The sequence below is a fragment of the Phascolarctos cinereus genome, unplaced genomic scaffold (assembly GCF_003287225.1).
Source record: "Phascolarctos cinereus isolate Bilbo 61053 unplaced genomic scaffold, phaCin_HiC Scaffold_5;HRSCAF=322, whole genome shotgun sequence".
Classification (NCBI taxonomy): Eukaryota; Metazoa; Chordata; class Mammalia; order Diprotodontia; family Phascolarctidae; genus Phascolarctos; species Phascolarctos cinereus.
The window spans coordinates 349766935-349787056 of NW_027555958.1; the positions used below are offsets into that span (position 1 = coordinate 349766935).

Consider the following 20122-nt stretch of genomic DNA (forward strand, 5'->3'; position numbering starts at 1 on the left):
TTCTTCTGAATCCACTGAATCCCTAGACTAGCAATATCTGAGGCGGGTAGCTTAGTGTGATACCTTCTCAAAGAGAGATGAGGTGAGGTAGCAAGTGCCCAGTCATGGCCTTTCTGCTCTCATAAAGGCAGGAAATCATTGTTTCCCTTGGAGAGGATAGTTTAGATTCTAGAGATACCTATCTATGCAAGCTGTGAACCTCCTGTCTATACATTCAGACAACCCATATGGATATACATAGCTTACATGGGCATACCTATCATGCACATCTATACATCTAGATATATATGTATACGCTTAAAAATTGGCTTGAATAGCCTTGGGAGGAAATACACATATTTCTTGACAAAAACAGGGAAGTTGGGAAGAGTGTTGTGTTTTGTTTTGGATATGAGTTTGACATGCCTGTGGGGGTCATCTTAGTTGGAATGCTGTTGGGGGAAAAAAGTGAGTAGAATCAGATAAAGATCTGAGTGTCATCTACCTAGAGATGATAATTGAACCCAAGTCAGCTGATGTCACCATGAGAGAGTGTAAAGGAAAAAGAAGGCCCAGAATAGAACCTTGGCATGTACCCACATCGAAGGTGTGTCCTAAGCTCCAGGGCTCTTTTCACTACTCCTTTCCAACCTTTCCTATTTCAAAAAGAAAACAAACCAAAAACCAATGTGGTGACAGTGACAGAGATTTACACAGTGTTTGGAATGGGAAAGAAGATTCATGAAAGACACAGACTCATTTTGATTTTTGCATTAAACATGCCTTGCCTGTTCTAAAACCAGACGGTAATGGTAGCTGAGAATGATCTCTTACCCAGAATTAGATTAAGATCTTCATTTTCCTAAATTTGAGCTGCAGGTATAAAGGGGAACATGAATACATGGGATTTTCCATGAAAAAATCTATCTTTTCACAGACTTGGCTTCTAGGTTTTTTGTATAGAAATGAATGAAAAACAACTGGTTTTTCCCCCAGGTGATAATTATGAAAATCTGCTAGTGGAGGGAGTGGAGCATTCACAGGTAGAATGAAAAATGCTGTTTCATTTTTGTCTGTCTGCGGTGTGTAGCACCATACCTTACACACGTAGTAGGCACTCAGTCAATGCAGATGAATCAGTCGTATAGAATCGAATCTATATTTCACAACTGAGATCTTACACGCTAAGATTGCTAATAAGGAAGAAAAAAAAACACCAATTGCCAGATGGTGTTGCCTACCAAACCTTCTGTTTATTATAATTCAGTTTCCTTCTAACTCAGTGGTTCCTGTTATTTGCAAACCACACCGGACAATACTAGGCACCTAGATAAACATAGCACAGCATTTTTGAGAGGTGAGGTTCACACAGCAAACAGAAAGCCAATGTTTATGATCTAACCCAGACAATCAAGGCCTGAAATGGTCAGCCTTCTTTCCTTCACTTCAGAGTCATGGTCTTGTGGCCTAGGGTCAGGTCCACTCATGCCACTCGAAGAGTGGCCTCACAGTCTCCCAAAAGCAGCATCAGGTCTTCTACCAGGCTGTGGTCTCTGCCGTGTGTCATTTTCATAAGCTCAAAAGCCTGAATGAAAAAAATAGACAGATTGCTTAGTACTTTTACCTCTTTCTTCTTCTTAACCTGTGCTTTGGGGATTAAAGCACAGAATTCAAAGAGTTTTAAAGCTAGAAATATAACCTTAGCAGGTAGTCCAACCTCATCATTTTAAAATAGAAACTGAGGCCTAGAAGGAAGAAATGTCTTGCTCCGTGAAACTATAATAATAATGATAGTGAGCCTGAGAGAGGTGAAGTCATTTGTGGTATAAAAACTGCTCTCAGGATAGATTAGACCCCAGAAAGAAAATATACTCTGGTGTAAGTAACAATGGGGGATCAACCAACAATCATACATAAGAGTTTGATAAATGTTTCCTGATTGATTAAATCAAGCAACAAGCATTTATTAAACACCTACTAGGTACCAGACCCAGGGGATACAAGTACCAAGGAGGAAACAATCCATTCTCCTAATGAGCTCACATTCTAATGGGAAGAGACAAGTACATATAAAAATATATACGTACAAGATACAGTAAATACATATGGCATAAATGTAATATGAATAAAGACAAATCTATACAAAGTAATTAAAGACAAGGTGGTTTGGGAGGGAAGGGACTAATAGAAGAAGGGGGAATCAGGAAGAGTTCCAAGCAGGAGATGGTGACTGTGATGCATCTTAAAGAAAGGCAGGGAGACAGGAATTGGGTCTCTTGTATGGAATAGAAAACAGACCAAAAGTGAAAGGTCGAAGCTTTCTTTTAAGTCTTAAAAAAAAAAAACCCTTTAAAAAGAACCAGAGATATGTGTTTCCAGCCCCCAACCATGGGGTCATCCCCCCTTCTAATTTTCCTATACAGCACTTGCTCAGGCCCTTAATTTGCTCTGAAATTGTGCTGCTTCCTGCCTTTGGAAAATCATTTTACCTGAGCTGCGGGGAGGGGCTGGGATACCCAGGCATTGAGGTGGCTGGTCCATCCCATTTATGTGGTCCCCATCACTTACTGCCTCTAGACCCAAAGAACTGACCTAATTATGAAAAACTGCTGTAATCACCCAGCCACAATATGGGGACACAGGGTCATTTTCATCAGGCACCCTCTAGAAAGGGAAGCCCAGTAGGCAGCTGATGTGTAAAGATGCCAAGATGAATTGCAAATGAGAGTAGAGGACAGACAGTCCAGACAGACTTACATTTGCTATTCTTGGCCGGGGCCTTTGTGTCTACTGTCTGGGTTGGGCATCCCGTGATGCCTGGCCTCCTCTGGGGAAGACACAGGGAACCTCTGCCCCCTGTCCAGCCAGCATTGCTTTTTTAGTTTTCCTTATGGTCTGCTGATTAAAAATGAATTTTTGATTTGATTGTGGCACTGGAGAAAGCCTAGCTTGGTCTCATTCTCATCCCACTGCATTGGCTCCAGCTCGTGATTCACAGTTGGGGTGTCTTATGGTCTGAAGCAGAAATCCACATGATTACACAGAGGAGCTTTCAAGTCACTTCATAGGAAAGAAATTCTCTTGGTTGAAAAGGGGCTTAGATGTTCTCTTCGCTTTGACTCAGAAGGGAAGTGCTAGCAATCTGATGAGATCTAGGAGAAAGGATGGAAGTGGGCAGCAGCAGTTTAACACTGGCCTAGGGGATGAACTGGATTAACAAGAAATTCTTAGAGAAGAAAGGCTAGCCTAATTTGCAAAAGATTTTCCTTTTTTGGGCTTTATTGAGACACACCTGTGTTGGGAGCACAGCAGTGTGTGTGTGTGTGTGTGTGTGTGTGGTGGGGGGGAGGGGGCAGATTTCCTAACTGCTATTATTCTACTCCAGTTTGTCTGAATTGTCAAAATTTTCCTCATGGCACTAATTGATTTGGGCTTCCCAGGCTATAGTAGTATGTCGCACCTAAAGTGATTTTCCTAAGGCTCCAATCATGTCACACACAAATCCTACTCAATTAACTTCAATGGCTCCCCTATTACCTCCAAGATCATATACCAAATCCTCTGTTTGATATCCAAAACCCTTCATAATCTAGTCCCCATCTGTCTTTCCAATTTCCTTACACCACTGGCCTCCTGGCTGTTCCATGAATAAGACACTCTATCTCTCTGCTCTGGCAGATCCCATGTCCCTCCTTTACTCCACCTTCAGACCTCACTGGCTTCCTTTAAGTCCCACCTAAAACCCCACTTTCTATTGAACCTTCACTAACCCCTCCTAATTCCAGTGCTTTCCCTCTTTTGATTGTTTCCTATTTATCCTGTACATAGCTTAACCATTTATATTTGTTTGCATGTTGTCTCCTCCATTAGATTGTAAGCTCTTGGAGGGCAAGGAGTGTCTTTTGCCTCTTTTTGTATCCCCAGAGCTTAGAATTGTGCCTGATGCTTGGTAGGCCCTTAATAAGTGTTTACCGACTGACAGTAGCAGATAAGGATTTTAGGTTAAAACTGTTCTGGAGCAAATCATTTCAATTCTCTGGGTGTCTGTTTCCTCGAATGTAAACTGAGCTCAATGGACTATATGATTTCAAAGGTCCTCTCCATTTCTAAATCTATGATCTCATCTGGTTATCATTATGATATTTCAAATCAGTTAACTTTTTTTTTTACTACATTAAAGTCTTGCCAATTCCTTTTGCCTGTCTACTATTAGATGTCAATCTCTTGAAGCACTGGTATTATGCTTCATTTTTCCTAGCAGAGGTTGGAAGGCTCAGTCAATTAATCTACAAATATTTATTAAGCACTATGTCAGGTATGCTGCTTAGCGCTAAAAATACCAACAACAACAAAAAAAAGCAAAATTGGTCCTGTCTTCAAGGAGCTTACACTCAAATGCAAGAGATGACGTATATTATATGAGATACATACACAGTAAAGGGCAGCTGGGTGACTCTTTGGATAAAGCACCAAGCCTGGAATCAGGAAGACTTTGAGCTCAAGCTCAAATACTAGCTGTGTGACCCTGAGCCAGTCATTTAACCTTGTTTGCATCTGTAAAATGAGATAGAGAAGTATTTCTGCCAAGAAGAAAACCCCAAGGGTCACAAAGAGTCAAACACTGCTGAAATGATTGACAACACCACCACCACAAAATAAAGTATACAGAAGATAGGAATAGAATTGGACAGAACTTTAGAGACTATCTGATCCACCATTTTATAGAGGAGGAACTAGGGTCCCAAGAGGTTAAATAATTTTCCCAAATTCACATAGGTAGTAAGAGTTAGGATTTGAACTCCAGTCTATTCTGTCACACCAACTCTCAAAAACCTTAGAAATCACTTAGTCTAACTCTTTTTAGTATGAATAAATGGAGTCTGAGAGAGGTGAAGAGGCAAAGAGTACACATCTAGTCAGTCAATAAACATTTATGAAGCACCTACTATGTGCCAGGCACTAAACTAAGTGCTAAGGATACAAAGAAAGGCAAAAGACAGACTCTGCTCCCAAGGAGTTCACAGTGTAGTGGGGGAGACAACATGCAGAAAGCTACTATGTAAAAATTAGGTATACATAGGGTAAATTGGAGATAATCAACAGAGGGAAGGCCCTAGAATTAAGGGGATTCTGAAAATGCTTCTTGTTGAAGGCAGGATATTAGTGGGACTTGAAAGGAGCCAGGAGTCTGGAGACTGGAGTGTCTTGTGCGAGGAATAACAAGGTCAGTGCCACTGGATCGAAGAGTATTTGGTGTACGTGTGTGTGCAAAGTAAGATGTAAGAAGATCGGAATGGTAGCAATGGTGCAGGTTATGCAGGGCTCTGAATGCCAGACAGAGGATATTAAGGGGCAGAGCTTGCACCAAAACTCAAGTCTCTGAACTCTCAGTATGATTCTCTTCTTCTAGTCATAGCCAAATAGTGCTGTTTCAAGTCCTATCCAAATTATAAATTGGGTGGGGGAGGGAAAAACACGACAGCTGTCTTCAAGCATCTGAAAGGATGTCATGTAGAAAAGGAATTCGTTTTGTTCAGCTCGACCCTAGAAACAATGAATGGGCGGATATTTCAAAGAGGCAGAATTAGTCTTGATATAAGGAAAAACTTCCAAACGGAGGTATCCAAAAGTGGAATGAGCTTGTGTGGGAAGCAGGGAAGTTTCTCCCCACTAGAGTTCACTAAGCAGAAGCTGGATGCCCATGAGTCAGGTATGTTATGGAAAGAATTCTTGTCCAGGTAGAGGTTAGAAAAGATGGTCTTGGAGGTCCTTGACAATAATATAGATGTGTTAAGTACTGTAACAGGATCCAAGAGAACTAATAACTCCTTTCACTCTGGACACTAAATTTCTATGAATACAATCTGAGAACATATATTTTTTGGCTGATTTATATATTTTAAAAGCCTCTGATTTGGGGGGACACAGGTCTAACAAAATACAGTGATGCTCATCACCAGGAGGCAGATATTTCAGTAATGAAATGTTTGGCCTTGGCAACTCATTAAAACAAAGAAAAATACAAAATAGCTGTCAGTTCTATATACAGCCTTTGCCCTTCTACAGTGACAGTGTCAGAATAGTAGAAAAGAGGGTCAGTGGGTGCTAAGAATCACACAGTGTTTAGACCAGCTATAAACATGAATTTAACCACTGGTACTGCTCTACATGAGAGTTCCTTTTGCAATGATCAAGGAGTGGACACATCACTGGTAAAATGAAATCCTATCAATCAACATTGTTCTCACTGTTAATGAAGTCAGGGGACAAAAGTAAGTGGGAGCTAAATGGAAAGACAGTGTACAGGTTCTACTTGGAAGATACAAATAAAGGCTTTAGTGTTCATTCCAAGTCAACAAGAAACATAATTTCAAAGGACACCATGATATGATAGAGAATCATCTTCGTCTGTGCTCACTGGTATGGCAAGAAGATCCCAATGAAGATAATGGTGGTTTTTGCACCAATACAGAGGATTTCAGAGGTAGAAGAATTTGATGAAGAAATTGATGATTTTCAAAATTAAAAATTCATCTTGATAATAGATCTTATTTATTTATTTATTTTTAGGCAATTGGGGTTAAGTGACTTGTCCAGGGTCACACAGCTAGTAAGTGTCAAGTGTTTGGTCTGAGCCCGGATTTGAACTCAGGTCGTCCTGACTTCAGGGCTGGTGCTCTATCCACTGTGCCACCTAGCTGCCCCTGATCTCTTCATAGAGGAAGGAAAAATATAGTTCAAAAGTAAGAAATAAGAGAGGTCAAATGCTTTTAGCCTATACAGAAGCCTCACTTCTGATTATATTGAGAAGTGATTTGGAAGATGGTGGCCATGGTAAACACCAACCAAATAACATCACAAAAAATGTAACTGATTTAACAAGAAATGGCTAGTTACTGATGTGGATGTAATTTATATACAGCCCTATCACTGACTTGTTAGAGAAAAGATGAAAATCTATACCAAATTAAGAAATGAAAAAAAGAACAGCTACAACTATCCCCAATACCTAAAGGAATTTAACAGATGTAATCAAAGAAGGTAGAAACGGCCTCTGGCAGGAAATATTTGATCTTGCCAAGCAGAGAGAGAAGGTATCCAAGGAAAACAGCAGTTTAGAATACAAGCTCATTTCTAAAATTCTGCAGATGAAAATGGTGGATGATTATGAGTAGTGTCATCTTATAAATCATCCACAAGTGTAGGAAAAAAATCAGTTTACAGAAAGCTTGGCAAGGGCTCATCTTGAAGGCATTTAAGGAGGAAAACACAGAGGAGGTCCATGCTACAAGGGATACAACTTTGAGGGCATTCAAGGAGCAATCCTCAAGGTATCTGAAAGAGGAGAGGATACCAGGAATAAATGAGATAATATAAGTAAAGTGCTCTGTAAACCTGAAAGCGCCATAGAAATACTAGCTAATATTACGAATGTCTTCGGGGAAAAAATCAGACATTATTATGAAAAAGTGACAAAAATATCAATAACTACGCATCCGCAGGGCTATTTCCCTCTCTATAAAACATTTAAAATATATAAACAATCTACACATACACCAAACCACATCTCTTTGTGTCATACAATGGGCTGATAGAGATAATACTCAGATACCACTGTATTTGTTATTGTTTGTTGACTTAAAAAGCATTTGAGTCCACAATACAGAGATATTCTTCTCCATACATGTGACCTTGAGGCCTCATGTGGCCTTCCGGGTCCTTGGGTGCCGCCTTTTGACCGAGTTCAAATTCCCCTTTTATGAAGGGGATTTGTTCTGTGAAGTTTGGATTCAGTCAAAAGGCCACACTTGAGGACCTAAAAGGCTACATGTGGCTTTGAGGCCCCAGGTTCCCCACTCCTGTAACACAGAGAGTCTCTAATGAATATGTCAAAATCATACAAGATTCTGTATACTCTCTCCTCAGCCCATCTATAATGTCTTCTTCTCCCTCTTCTCAGTAGAGAACCTCACCTCCTACTTTTGCTGAAAAAAGTCTCTCCTTACCTATGAGATCCTTCCCTATTACCTACCAGCACACTCAGGTTTCCTCAATCTTTAAGAAAAATTTTTCGCTTTAACCTGCCATTCTTTCAACCCAATCATTCTATGTCTCTTCACAGCCAAAATCCCAGAACTTCAATATTATTGCCTCCATTTCCTCACCTCCCACTTGTAAGTCTCTAACAATATGGCTTTCAACTCCATCATTCAACTAAAATTGCTTTCCCTGAGCTTGCTAGAGATCTCTTAACTCTTAACCTAATGATTTTTTTTAATCTTCAATCTTTCCTGACCTCTCTATATCTTGATACTTTCAACCTCCCCACCCCCCGCCCACCTCCCTTTGCTTCTGTAACACTGCTACTTCTTGGGTCTCTTCCTGTCCATCTGATCGTTTCATTCTCATTTACTTTTGTGGGATCATTACCCTTCATCCACTGAGCCTGGGCATCCCTTAAAGCTCTCTTCTGATACCTTCTCTCTTCTCTCTCTACGCTTTCTCCTTTGGTGGTCTCAGTGAATAAGCATTTATTAAGTACTTACAATGTGCCAGGTACAGAGCTCGATGCTTGGGATAAAGAGAAAAGCAAATGGCATAGTCCCTGCCCTCAAGGAGCTTACATTCAAATGGGAGAGACAACATGCAAATAACTTTGTACATATAAGATCTATGACTCCCAGATCTACATCTGTAGCCCTAATCTCTCTCTTAACTCCAGTTCCACATTATCAGCTGCCTGCTGGGCATCTCAAACTAGATGTCCCATTGAGACCTCAAACTAAATATGTCCAAAATGGAACTCCTATTTTCTTCTTTTTTTGCTTTTTGGTGAGGCAACTGGGGTTAAGTGACTTGCCCACAGTCACACAGCTAGTAAGTGTCAAGTGTCTGAGGCCACATTTGAACTCAGGTCCTCCTGATTCCAAGGCAGAAGTTCTATCCACTGCGCCACCTAGCTACCCTCCTGGAACCTCTATTTTCTTCCAAACCCAACCCTCCTCCAAACTTCACCTTTTTGGTTGGGGCCACTACTGTCCTTCCTTCCAGTTATCCAAGTTTGTAACCCTGAAGTTAGCATTCACTCTTCCCTCTCTCTCAATTCTAATTATTTATCAAAGTGTGTTGATTTTAGGTCCACAACATCTTTTACATCTGTCCTTCTATCTTTACTCAAATAGTTTAGGCCCAAATCACTTCTCAAGTAGATTATCGCAACAGCCTCCTAATTAGTCACCCTGCCTTCAGTCTTTTTGCTTTTATATCTGCCACACAAATGCCATATTGATATTCCTAAAACGCACATTGATCAATACCCTCTCACCACTTAGTGATTTTCAATGACTCCCTACTGCCTGTAGGATTAGATATAAAATCCTCAGCCTGACATTTAAACGCCTTGACAATCTGGTTCCCACCTACTTCCCAGTCTAATTTCATATTAGTTCCTTTCATGCATTCTATAGTTCAGTCAAACCGGCCTTCTAGCTGTTCCCTAATTAGGTTCCAGGCATGAATTTGTCTCACCCCATCCTATCAACAACCCTTCAACTAGGCAGCCAGGACCAAGTTGGATTTTTTTTCCCCATTCAAATAAAATGATAATAAATCCCAGGCCAAATCAGAATGATGGTTTCCTGCAGCTTTTTTCTCCCCAGTTCTGTGCCTAATCACCCATTCTTCTCTGCCTCCTTACTGTTGCAATATACACTTGAGAAAGATGACAATTCTGATTTAATTTCCTGCAGCAGCATATAAAACAGATTAAGAAAATATAAAATCAGAACAGGTCTGTGTTGGGGAAAGCTTATCTCTTTCCATTAAATTTTGTTTTTTAAATTGCTACATTTAAAAAACACACATGCAATTTTCCACAGAGAATTCAATGGAATCCCCAGAGAAAGAAGTTGTGCCCATTTGCAGACTTTAAATGTCATCCAAGAAATGGCAATGTAGTTTGTCTTGCTTACCACAAGCATATAATTCTTTTGGGAATAATGAAAGGGACCTTAGAATTGATTATATTCTCATCATATATCTATGTATATGTATGTATATTTACATATCTTTTGCATATATATAGGAATTTCAGAATTGTGGTCACATTTTTAAATGGAATGAATTGAATCAAATTATGATTTAAAGTTAGCAACAATAAGGCTGTCCTATTAATTATTAATACAGATATATTAAGCTTATCAAGGATCTAATATGTCCTACACCATGAGCCTCGTGGAACCCAATAAATGACTTCCCCTGAGCACAGTCTAAATATGTAGATTTAACCAAAGGGAAACAAGAATAAGACTGACAAGTTCCAATAGAATCAGGCCTCATAGTCTCTAATTTTGCCACTTCCCCAACAAGAAAAAATAATATATTATGCAGGTCTACTCATTTAATCTTTTGACTCAATAAAAAAGGAGGGACTTCATTACCAACTCATACCTGCAACATCCTCCCCCCCATCCAATAATTGCCTGTCAAAATCTTACCTATCCTTCAAGGCCCTGCTTAAATGCTACCACCTCCAGGAACTCCGCCTCAATCAATCATTCATGCATTCATTCATTCTCTCCTTCCCTCCTGCTCTCCCCCCCCACTCCCCCCCCATTTAAAACAAAAGAAACATTCTGAGACTCAGAACTGACTGAAAATTAAATAGATTGTCCTGTGAGGAGTCTCTTTAACTATGCATGTTCAAGAAGAGGACTCTCATATGGCATGCTGTGGAGGGAATAATTATATCAGGTGGAAGATTGGATCTCTGAGGTTCCTTACAACTTATAAGATTCTATGGCTCCAAAAATCATGTTTACAGCAGCCTGTTAGACAATTAGCTCAAAATGGATACTCAATTTGAATATTAAAGGTCATGCAATAAACACATTAGAAGAAAACTAGATAAGGTAGGGCTCTTAAAGAAGGGGAAGATGGGATCAAAAAAGATAAAACAGAAAATTTTTATTGCATGACATTGAAAAACTTGCACAAGCAAAATCAATGCAACAAGGATAAGAAGCGAAACTATCAATTAAAAAAAATCTTTGTCAACTATGGGTCAGCCATCCCATTACCCTCTCAGCAACTTTTTACACCGCTTGACTTATCTACCCCAAACTACTCTCTCCAAAGTTATCACAGCAGAACTTTTGTACTAGCACAAAACTGAAAATGAAGTAAACATCCACCTAATGGGGAATGGATAAATAAATTATGGTATAGGAATTAAATGGACTATCACTGTGCCATGAGAAATGACAATATGAAGAATTTAGAGAAACATGGGAAAAAAGACTTCCATGAATTGGTGCGGGGTAAAGTCTTTAGAACTAGGAAGTCAACTTATGTGATAACTTGACAATGAAAATGGAAAGAAGAAAATATGAAACTGAATGCTTTTGTAGTTATAATGATCAAGTTTGGATCCAGAGGAGAGATGAGAAATTGCATTCTTCTCTTCTTTGAAAACTGATGGGGGTAGACTATGGGTATGGAACATTGCCAATACCATCAGACTCAGCTGATAAGTTGGTTTGTTTTGGTGAACTGAATTTTTTTCTTTTCTTATTTATAGCTTGTTGCAGAGGAATGGATAGATATAGAACTAGAGATTGGGAGAGAGGGATACACACACACATCCACCCATAGACATAACTATGCAGATATACATCCACACATATGTATGTACATATATGGAAAAGAAGGTTTTTATATATATATATATATATATATATATATATATATTTGGGGGTACATAGAAAAGAAGGTAATGTGAAAATAAATGATATCAATAAAAATTGAACAAAAATATTCTGTATCCTATGCTTCTATGAAATGGACCTTAAAGATCCTTTAGTCCAGTCTCCACATTTTACAGGGGAAGAGATTATGCCTTCAAAAGGTAGAATGACCTGCCCAAAGTCACGAGCCAAAGTTTATACCAAGGTTCTCTACCTGAGTCAGATGCAAATCAACAACTCGATCTCTGAATAAGCACTTGAGTACCTACTTTGTGGTAGCCACTGGGGACACAAAAACATAAATGAAAAAAAGGAGTCAATGTGAATATAGAGAAGTAGACATACAGGGTAATTTGGGAGAAAAGGCACCAGTAGCTGGAAATGGGGAGTTAGGGAAATCTGCATGTGAGCTGAGCTTTCTAGCAACTCTAGAGATTTAGGCAACATACATTTATTATATGCCTGCTGTGTACAAGGGACTATTTTAGATGCTCTGGATGAAAAAACAATTTTTGCCCTCAAGAAAGGGGAGAGAGAGAAGACATAACACGTACAAGGTGAAGGAGAAAAGGAGAGGTTAAAAGTTCCCTGGGAATATGTAAGGAGGAAGGCACACTATCAGATGGAGGAATCAGGCTGACTTTTGCACACGCAGCTCATTAATGAGAATGCTAGAAAATCTATAGGAAAGATCCTTAGATATCCTCTAGTGTTCAATGCTCTCATTTCCCACCCCATTGTAGAGATATGGGAACTGAGGTCTTCAGAGGGAAAGTGATTCATCCAAGGTTACACAGCTACTCAATGGCATATCTGGACTCATACCCAACTCTCCTGCCTCTCAGCTCAGGGTCCTTTCCCGAGACCTTTTATGCAGCTGAGAGTATAAGATTTGAAGGAGAGAAGGGCAAGATAGGTAAGGATTTGCCAACTTCATCCACGGCATCCTAGTTTACCTTTATTCTAACTTCCTTGAAGAAAGGGACTGTTTCATTTGTTTTTGTATTATCAGGGCCCAGCACAGTGCCAGGCATGTAACAGGTGCAAAATAAATGCTTCTTGATTGATTGATTCAGCACATTGTCAAAACTTAGAAATGTAAGAGGAGAATTGGAATTAAGGTACTTAGCACAGAACACTGCATGTCTGGAAAGAAGAAACTTCTGTATGCAAGGTTCCTGAGGGACTCACCATCACCACTTCGGGTGTCTGTGGTCTTATGTAAATGACATGGGGCTAGGAAGTGGGAAACCTGGGTATCAGTGTTAGGTCAATAACTGTGATCTTTGACAATTCACTTAAGATCATCTTACTCCTTTCCTCTAAGATTAGCTCCAATTTATGCTATGTCTTGTTTGTACAGAGTGGTGTTTTTTTGTCTTTGTATGCTTCATGCAATGCCTGGCACACAGTAAGTGCTTAATAAATAAATGCCTCTTTACTTTATTGCACCCTAGTGTTCTTACATATTAAGTGCATTCATTCAAATACTGTTACTGCTTCTCCTCTTTCATGCTCTCCAAGACCCCCATTATTTTACATTTATTTTACATGTAGAGGCAGCTAGGTAGCACAGAGCCCTGGACTTAGAGTCAGGAAGACCTGAGCTCAAATCTGGTCTCAGACACTTACTAGCTATTCGAGTCCAGCCAAGTCACTTAAACCTCTGCCTGCCTCAGTCTCCTCATCTGTAAAATGTGGATAATAGAGCACCTACTCTCCAGGGTTGTAGTGAGGATAAAATGAGATATCTGTAAAGTGCTTAATCCAGTGCCTGGCACATAGTAAGTACTATGTAAATGCTTTTTTAAAAAAACATGTATTTACTTATGTGTATATATTTTATCTCCTCCAATAGAATGTAAGTGCCTTGAGGTCAACGACTGTTTAATTTTTGTCTTTGTACCTACACTGCCTACCTCTATCTAGCACATCTACATGGGACGTAGTAGGTGCTAAATTAGTGCTTATTAATTGATATTTATGAATATTTACTATGGGTGATACAAAGACCCAGTTCCTGCCCTTGAGGAGCTTAGAGTCTAGTAGGCAAGACAAAATATACACAAGGCAAAATGCAGGAAAAGTTAAATAACAGCATCATATAAGGCAGTGCCACATGGGTGGCACAGACAATGAGAGTTACAGGAATTCAAAGGAAGAGGAGATGGAGACATCAGGTATTTTCAATTCTGGGCATTGAAGACAGAATTGGACAGCAGGACATTGAGGGTAGAGCAACAGTATGAATAAATTCCTTGAGTTAAAAATCCTTGCTGTTTGTATGTAAACAGAGTTGGGGGCGGAGAGAAAATAAACACTTATTAAGCACAATTTACCAGGCACTGTGCCAAGTGCTTTATAATTATTATTCTCATTTGATCCTCACAACAATCATGGGAGGTATTATCCTTATTTAACACTTAAGGAAACTGAGGCAGAGATCAAGTGACTTGCCCAGGGTCACACAGCTAGTTAAAGCATCTGAGGCTAGATTTGAACTCATGTCTTTCTAACTCCAGGCCCAGCACTCTATCCACTGTGCCACCAGTTGCCTGGGGGATGGGGGTGGGAAAGGTAGAGGAGAAGAGGGAGAATAATGAATAAACCCATTTGGCTGAAACAGAAATGTTCTAGTAGGGGAATTCCTAAATTGTAGATTCGACTGTGTCATTTCCTTTCCCCAACCCTCTTTGCCCCCCTTTCTATAGATTCCGGGGGCTCTCTATTACCTACAGATCAAATATAAAAATCACTGTTCAGAATTTAAAAGCACATGGTCCCTTTGACCACTCCAGTCTTCACATATTTTATAGTCTGACAATAGCTACCTTTCCACTGTCTGTCACACAAAACACTCCATATCCTGCTTCCGTGTCTTTTCAAGGGCTGTCTCACATGTCTGTCAGGCTCTGCCTCTTCACCTCCACCCTCCGGCTTCCTTCAAGAAGCCTTTCACTGTCCCCTTGATTGCGGGTGCCTTCTCTCTGAGATTCTCCCGCATCTCCCTGGTATACATCTTGTATTGGAATGTGAGCTCCTTGTGGGCAGGAACTATGTTTTTATCTACCTTTTTATGTCTCTGTGCTTAGCACAGTGATGACACATAGGAAGTAATTAATCAATGCTTGCTGATTAACTTGCTGGCTACAACAGTGGGAAGTCAGGCTGGAAAGGTAAGTGAGTGCCCGATTAAGGACGGCCTTCGATTCTGCCACTCCATGCTAAAATTCAGTACCTGGTATCGACTCAAACTTAGTTCCCTAATCCAGATCCCCATCTCCTTTTATTTGCTTAGAGATTCTCCTGCAGCTGGTCCTGGGCCTATGGGGAACTAGTCCTTCACACTGAACGTGATCTGAGTGAGTAAATGCGGCTGTGACTCCCATTTGCCCCTTAGCTAAATAACCCAATTAGATGCAGCAGCATTTCTGCTGTTTGACAGTATGTGAGCAGGATGGTTTGTAGGGTATCAATGCCAAGCCCTGCACCAACATCGAGAGACAAGAGGGTGGGACAGATGGCTTGAAGAGGCATGGAGCTCTGGAGACTGAGGGCTCTGTCAGGTGCTGCAGATGAGGAGACGGGATGGGCAGAGACGGCCACCTGTGCATCTCCTCCAGGCCCCATTGTGCCAGCATGCAATTCTCTGAAGGAGAAGGCAGCAAATCTGTTACAGAGGGACGAATGGAAAAGTCTCCTGAGGCAGGAGGAATGGCAGTGGGATGGGGGACACTCCGAAAATCAGATCTCAAGGTGATGCTGGGGCTATGAAACTTAAGGTACTCCTGCTCTCTGCTTTAGCATGAGAATGAACAAGGGAGGGTACATGAAAAGGCACAAGAAAGAAATTAACCTGGCAGATGTGATGGTAATAAATCTAAACACACTACAACCCCATTTAATGGAGCAAGCTACAGCCTGAAATTCAATACAAGACAGTTCTTTGACAGGACTCCAGCCAAGGCGGTTTATTACTGAACAGGCAAAAGGATCTCGATGTTTAGGTAAGCCCAGTGTCTCAAGCACCCTTTTCCAGGGACAGGAAATGCAAACAAACTTAGCCAGTACAATCTAGGCAGGCAACGCTAGGCTGACTCTGTCCCATGGTTACCATCATCACTTCATTCCTCAGTTCTGATGCAAGCCACAGTGGGATGCTGGAGTAGCGTAAGCCATGACTCTGGAGTGACACAGATAGCCGTCAACACCTCCATTACTTCACAACAAAGGAAGACGTCAGCAGAACAAATACCAGGAGGACCCCTGATCCATGTCTTTCAGACTCTACTGACGCATGTTCCTGCATGTTCTCTTACTTCAAATGCCCTTTCTGTACAAGGAACACACTCCCAGCTGCATTCACTCTATGCCACCAAATAGAAGCCAGTCACTGCCATATACTACATATCTGTTGTCATTAAGTTATGTCTGATGCTTTGTGACCCCATTTGGAGTTTTCTTGGCAAAGACTCTTAGAATGGTTTGCCATTTCCTTCTCCAGATCATTTTTCAGATGAGGAAACTGAGGCAAACAGGGTTAAGTGACTTGCCCAGAGTCACATAGATACTAAGTGTCTGAGGCTGGATTTGAATTCAGATCTCCCTGACTCTAAGGCTCTATCCACTGTGCTACCTACATGCCCTGTACCCCAGTTCCTTATTTATTAAGTACCACAAATGAAGTACTGGCTTAATCATTCTGCCATCAGCTGCTGTGGAAGGAACCCTCTTTGACATGGCCAGTAGCACTGGCACTCATTTTGCCTCCCGTTTCTAAAGTGGTCCAACTTCCTGAAATTTGCCATAGCTCTTTGTCACCTCTAACACTGTCCTCCCTGAGGATCAGCCTATAATAAGGCTTCATTGCCCAACAGGGAGGAAAATGGAAGGCTATTATGAAAGGAGCCTGGTTCATGATGGAAGGATACCAAACGCAGAGCTGACCTATTGCACAAAGGGTCATCAAGTCATATGTGCATTAGAAATGCGCATATCCAAGAATATTTTTTAGTAGATCCACCAGGAATGCTCTCCAGAGAAGACAGAACAATCCAATCACCTTTCCGTACAGCAAGGTTGCTGGGAGGGTGTTGATAAGAAAACCCTTCATTAAATGCCGTATTAGGCCACTGGCTTCTTTTAGACCTCCCACATCTTGGTTTAATGGAACATGGAAGGGAGTCTAGTGACTGCTTGGGGTCCCTAACTGGTGCTCAGAATGAGAAAGTCAGTGTTATATACAGTGATGGTCCTGCAATTAGTTGCTCACTAGTTTCGTGATGTGGGGAAATCAGCTTCCGTAGGCCTCAGTTTCCTCAGCTGTAAAATGAAGGGGTTTGACTCAATGACCTCTAAGGTCCCTTTGAGTTCTAAATCTGTGATCCTTTATGACTTTTGCCTCAGTGAGCTCATCTCTTATCCAAGGTAAGAGGAGATTCTATGAGAGCTGTGTGCAGGACTTTTGTATTAATGGGTAAAGAGTGAAATTCTCGGGCAAATATAAATGTATCAATTCAGAAACAACTAGGAGGGTGTAACAAGCTCAATGTAAACGTCCCCTAAATGTGATCAGACTCTCCAATGCCCTGGAGTAGTTCCAGCCTTGCTTTCTATGGTACCACATCCCAAGAGGTCTAATGTGCATATCATTCTGAGGTGCATCCTATATTTTAGGCATGAGATATGTTAGCTGATATATTTAAACCAGAAGTGTCAAACTTAAGGCCTACAAGCAGCTAGGAAAACTCTCTAGTGCTCCCTGTACCAGATTAAAATGTAATTGGGAATTAATAAAATAAATGCAATATAACATAGATGGGGCAGCTAGGTGGTGAAGTAGGTAGAGGGCCAGGCCTGAAGTCAGGAAGACTCACATTCCTGACTTCAAATCTGGCTTCAAACACTTAATAGCTGCATGACCCTGGGCAAGTCGCTTAACCCTGTTGGCCTCAGTTTCCTCATCTGTCAAATGAGCTGGAGAAGGAAATGACAAACCACTCCCATATCTTTGCCAAGAAAACCCCAAATGGGGTCAAAGAGTCAGACACAACTGAAATGACTAAACAATAACTACGTAACATAAATAATGTTAACTTATGGTTTTCTAGCTAGCAGGGATTCCTTTCTATTTGGGTTCAACACCACTGATACACTATCAACTTTATTAGCCTTTGGTTTGGTTTTTTTTGCCTGGAACTAACTCAAGAGAATGGTCAAAGAGTATTGGCCTGCTTGAAATTATAAATGCTTTCTGAGTAAAGAAATCCAGGAAGTTCTATGGATATCAGAGAAGAACATAGCTAACAATAGTGAGAAGAAAGCTGGTCTTTGTCGTGTTATTGTTGTTCAGTTGTTTGAGTCGCGTCTGATTCTTTGTGACCCCTTTTGGGGTTTTCCTGGCAAAGATACTGGAATAGTTTGCCATTTCCTGCTCCACTCATTTAACAGACAACTGAGGCAAATAGGGTTAGGTGACTTGCCCAGGGTCCCACCGTTAGTGTCTGCGATCATATTTGAACTCATCTCTTCCTGACTCCAGCCCAGTGCTTTATCCACTGGGTCTCGCCCATCAATATGGCCAAAGACATGCCCCCAGTAAGAGAAATGCTTTGAATTTTTCATCTAGCAGTGGGGATGAGTTGTGCGGAGTTATCCATACATTCTTACTTAGTTTTCCTTACTGCTAGTTGAGTTCCTTAGTATGATAGGATCATGGCTACTGGCCCCATTGATAAGGGCAAGTCCTGGAGGTAATCTCCCAACTCTTTCCAGTTCTATCTCTTCCCACCAGCATTACATCATTTATCTCAAATTTATCTTTCATTTATTTGCATATATAAAAACACACACACTTATGTAGCGGGGCTCACATCCAATCTCTGACGTTTACTAGCCGTGGCACTTTGAGCTTGCATGTAACTTCCCTTGGCCTCAATTTTCTCATCCATTCCAAATCTAGAGCTGTGATCTACAAAATGGCCATTTTCTCTCTGCCCATAGAACTGAAGCTCTTTGAAAACAGGAATATTTTTCTTTTTGCTTTGGTGTCCCCACTTAGCACTGTGCCTGGCACTTACTAAATACTTGCTAACTTATGGTGTCCTTCAGATTCACCGACGATGAGAGCTGGAAGGGATTTTAGTCATCATCAGGCAGATAACAGAACTGAGACGCAGAGAGACAAAGCCACTCACTAAAGAATCACAGTGATTGTTAGTAGCACAGCTGGGATTAGAAGACTGGTCTTTGGATTCCTGCTCTGATGCTTTTCCCCTCCATGAAATCACACTTGGTTCCCTTATGGCTGCTGTCAGAAATGGGGGTGACAGCATTGGAGCTTGAAAGACGAGAAGATTGTATCCTATTTTCAGAAAGACTGTGGATTGCCTTTTTACCTATATGCCTGCTTCCAGTTAGTATTAGCTAGTATTTATAAGATGTTCTGTTCGCCATCATCTTTCTTGTCTTTTTATTGTTCTTTGTGTCTGAAATATATACCTTCAGTGAATGATCTTCTAAACAGAAGTTATAGTACCAGTGGTATCAAGAAGGAGTTCCAAGGGAGATCTTTCCATCATAGGATTTTGAATGGAAAGGAACCTTACAGACCATATATTACAACTCCATTTTACAGCTGAGAAAACTGGCCCAAAGACAAGATGTCCCTTGGCCAACATCACACCCACTGTAAACAGCAAAGATTACTTCATTTTTGTCTCTGTATCCCAAGAGTTTAGCATTGTGGGCTATACCCTAGAGACTCAAAGGCAAAAACAAAACAATCTCTAGTCTTGAACTTATGCTGATTAAATGAATGAATGAATGAATGAATGAATGAACAAGCCATTATCCTAACCCAGGATAGGAGGCAACTTGTAAGAAAAGCACTGGATTTGGAAATTAGAAGACTGGCTCTGAAATGTAACATTTACATGACATTAGGCAAGTCACAACCTCCCTAAGCCTCAGTTTACTCATCTTTAAATTGTGTGTGTCTATAGGGGAGTGAATTAGATGACCCCTAAAATCCCTTCCCTGGGCAGCTAGATGGTTACAGTGCCAAGCCTGGAGTCAGTTCAAATCTGGCCTCAGACACTTACTAGCTGTGGGACCTGGGCGTGTCATTTAACCCTGTTGGCCTCAGTTCCCTCATCTGTCAAATGAGCTGGAGAAGGAAATGGCAAACCACTCCAGTATCTTTGCCAAGAACAACCCAGTAGGGGTTGTGAAGAGTTGGATGTGACTAAACACCAATGAAACAAAAGCCCCTTCCAAATCCAAATCTATAACTTCATGAACCTGAATTCCCTGCTGAGGAGCTGCAAGTGACTCTTTGGTACACTTCTGTCAAATCTCTGGTCTATATTCCAGGCTTTGGTCACACTCACGTCCTGCTG

At 40.8% G+C, this 20122-nt stretch overlaps 1 protein-coding gene across 2 annotated transcripts in view; it reads right to left on the bottom strand.

The window, feature by feature from the left end:
* Positions 1-1212: 1212 nt before the first annotated feature.
* The window catches only part of SMYD3 (SET and MYND domain containing 3), a 1044671-nt gene continuing 1025761 nt past the window's right edge, over positions 1213-20122 (bottom strand). For both annotated transcript variants that reach the window (XM_078156275.1, XM_020982112.2), the window contains one exon: positions 1213-1564. In XM_078156275.1, the coding sequence (XP_078012401.1) occupies positions 1549-1564 (16 nt within the window). In that variant the 3' untranslated portion in view covers positions 1213-1548. The remainder of the gene's footprint in view (positions 1565-20122) is intronic.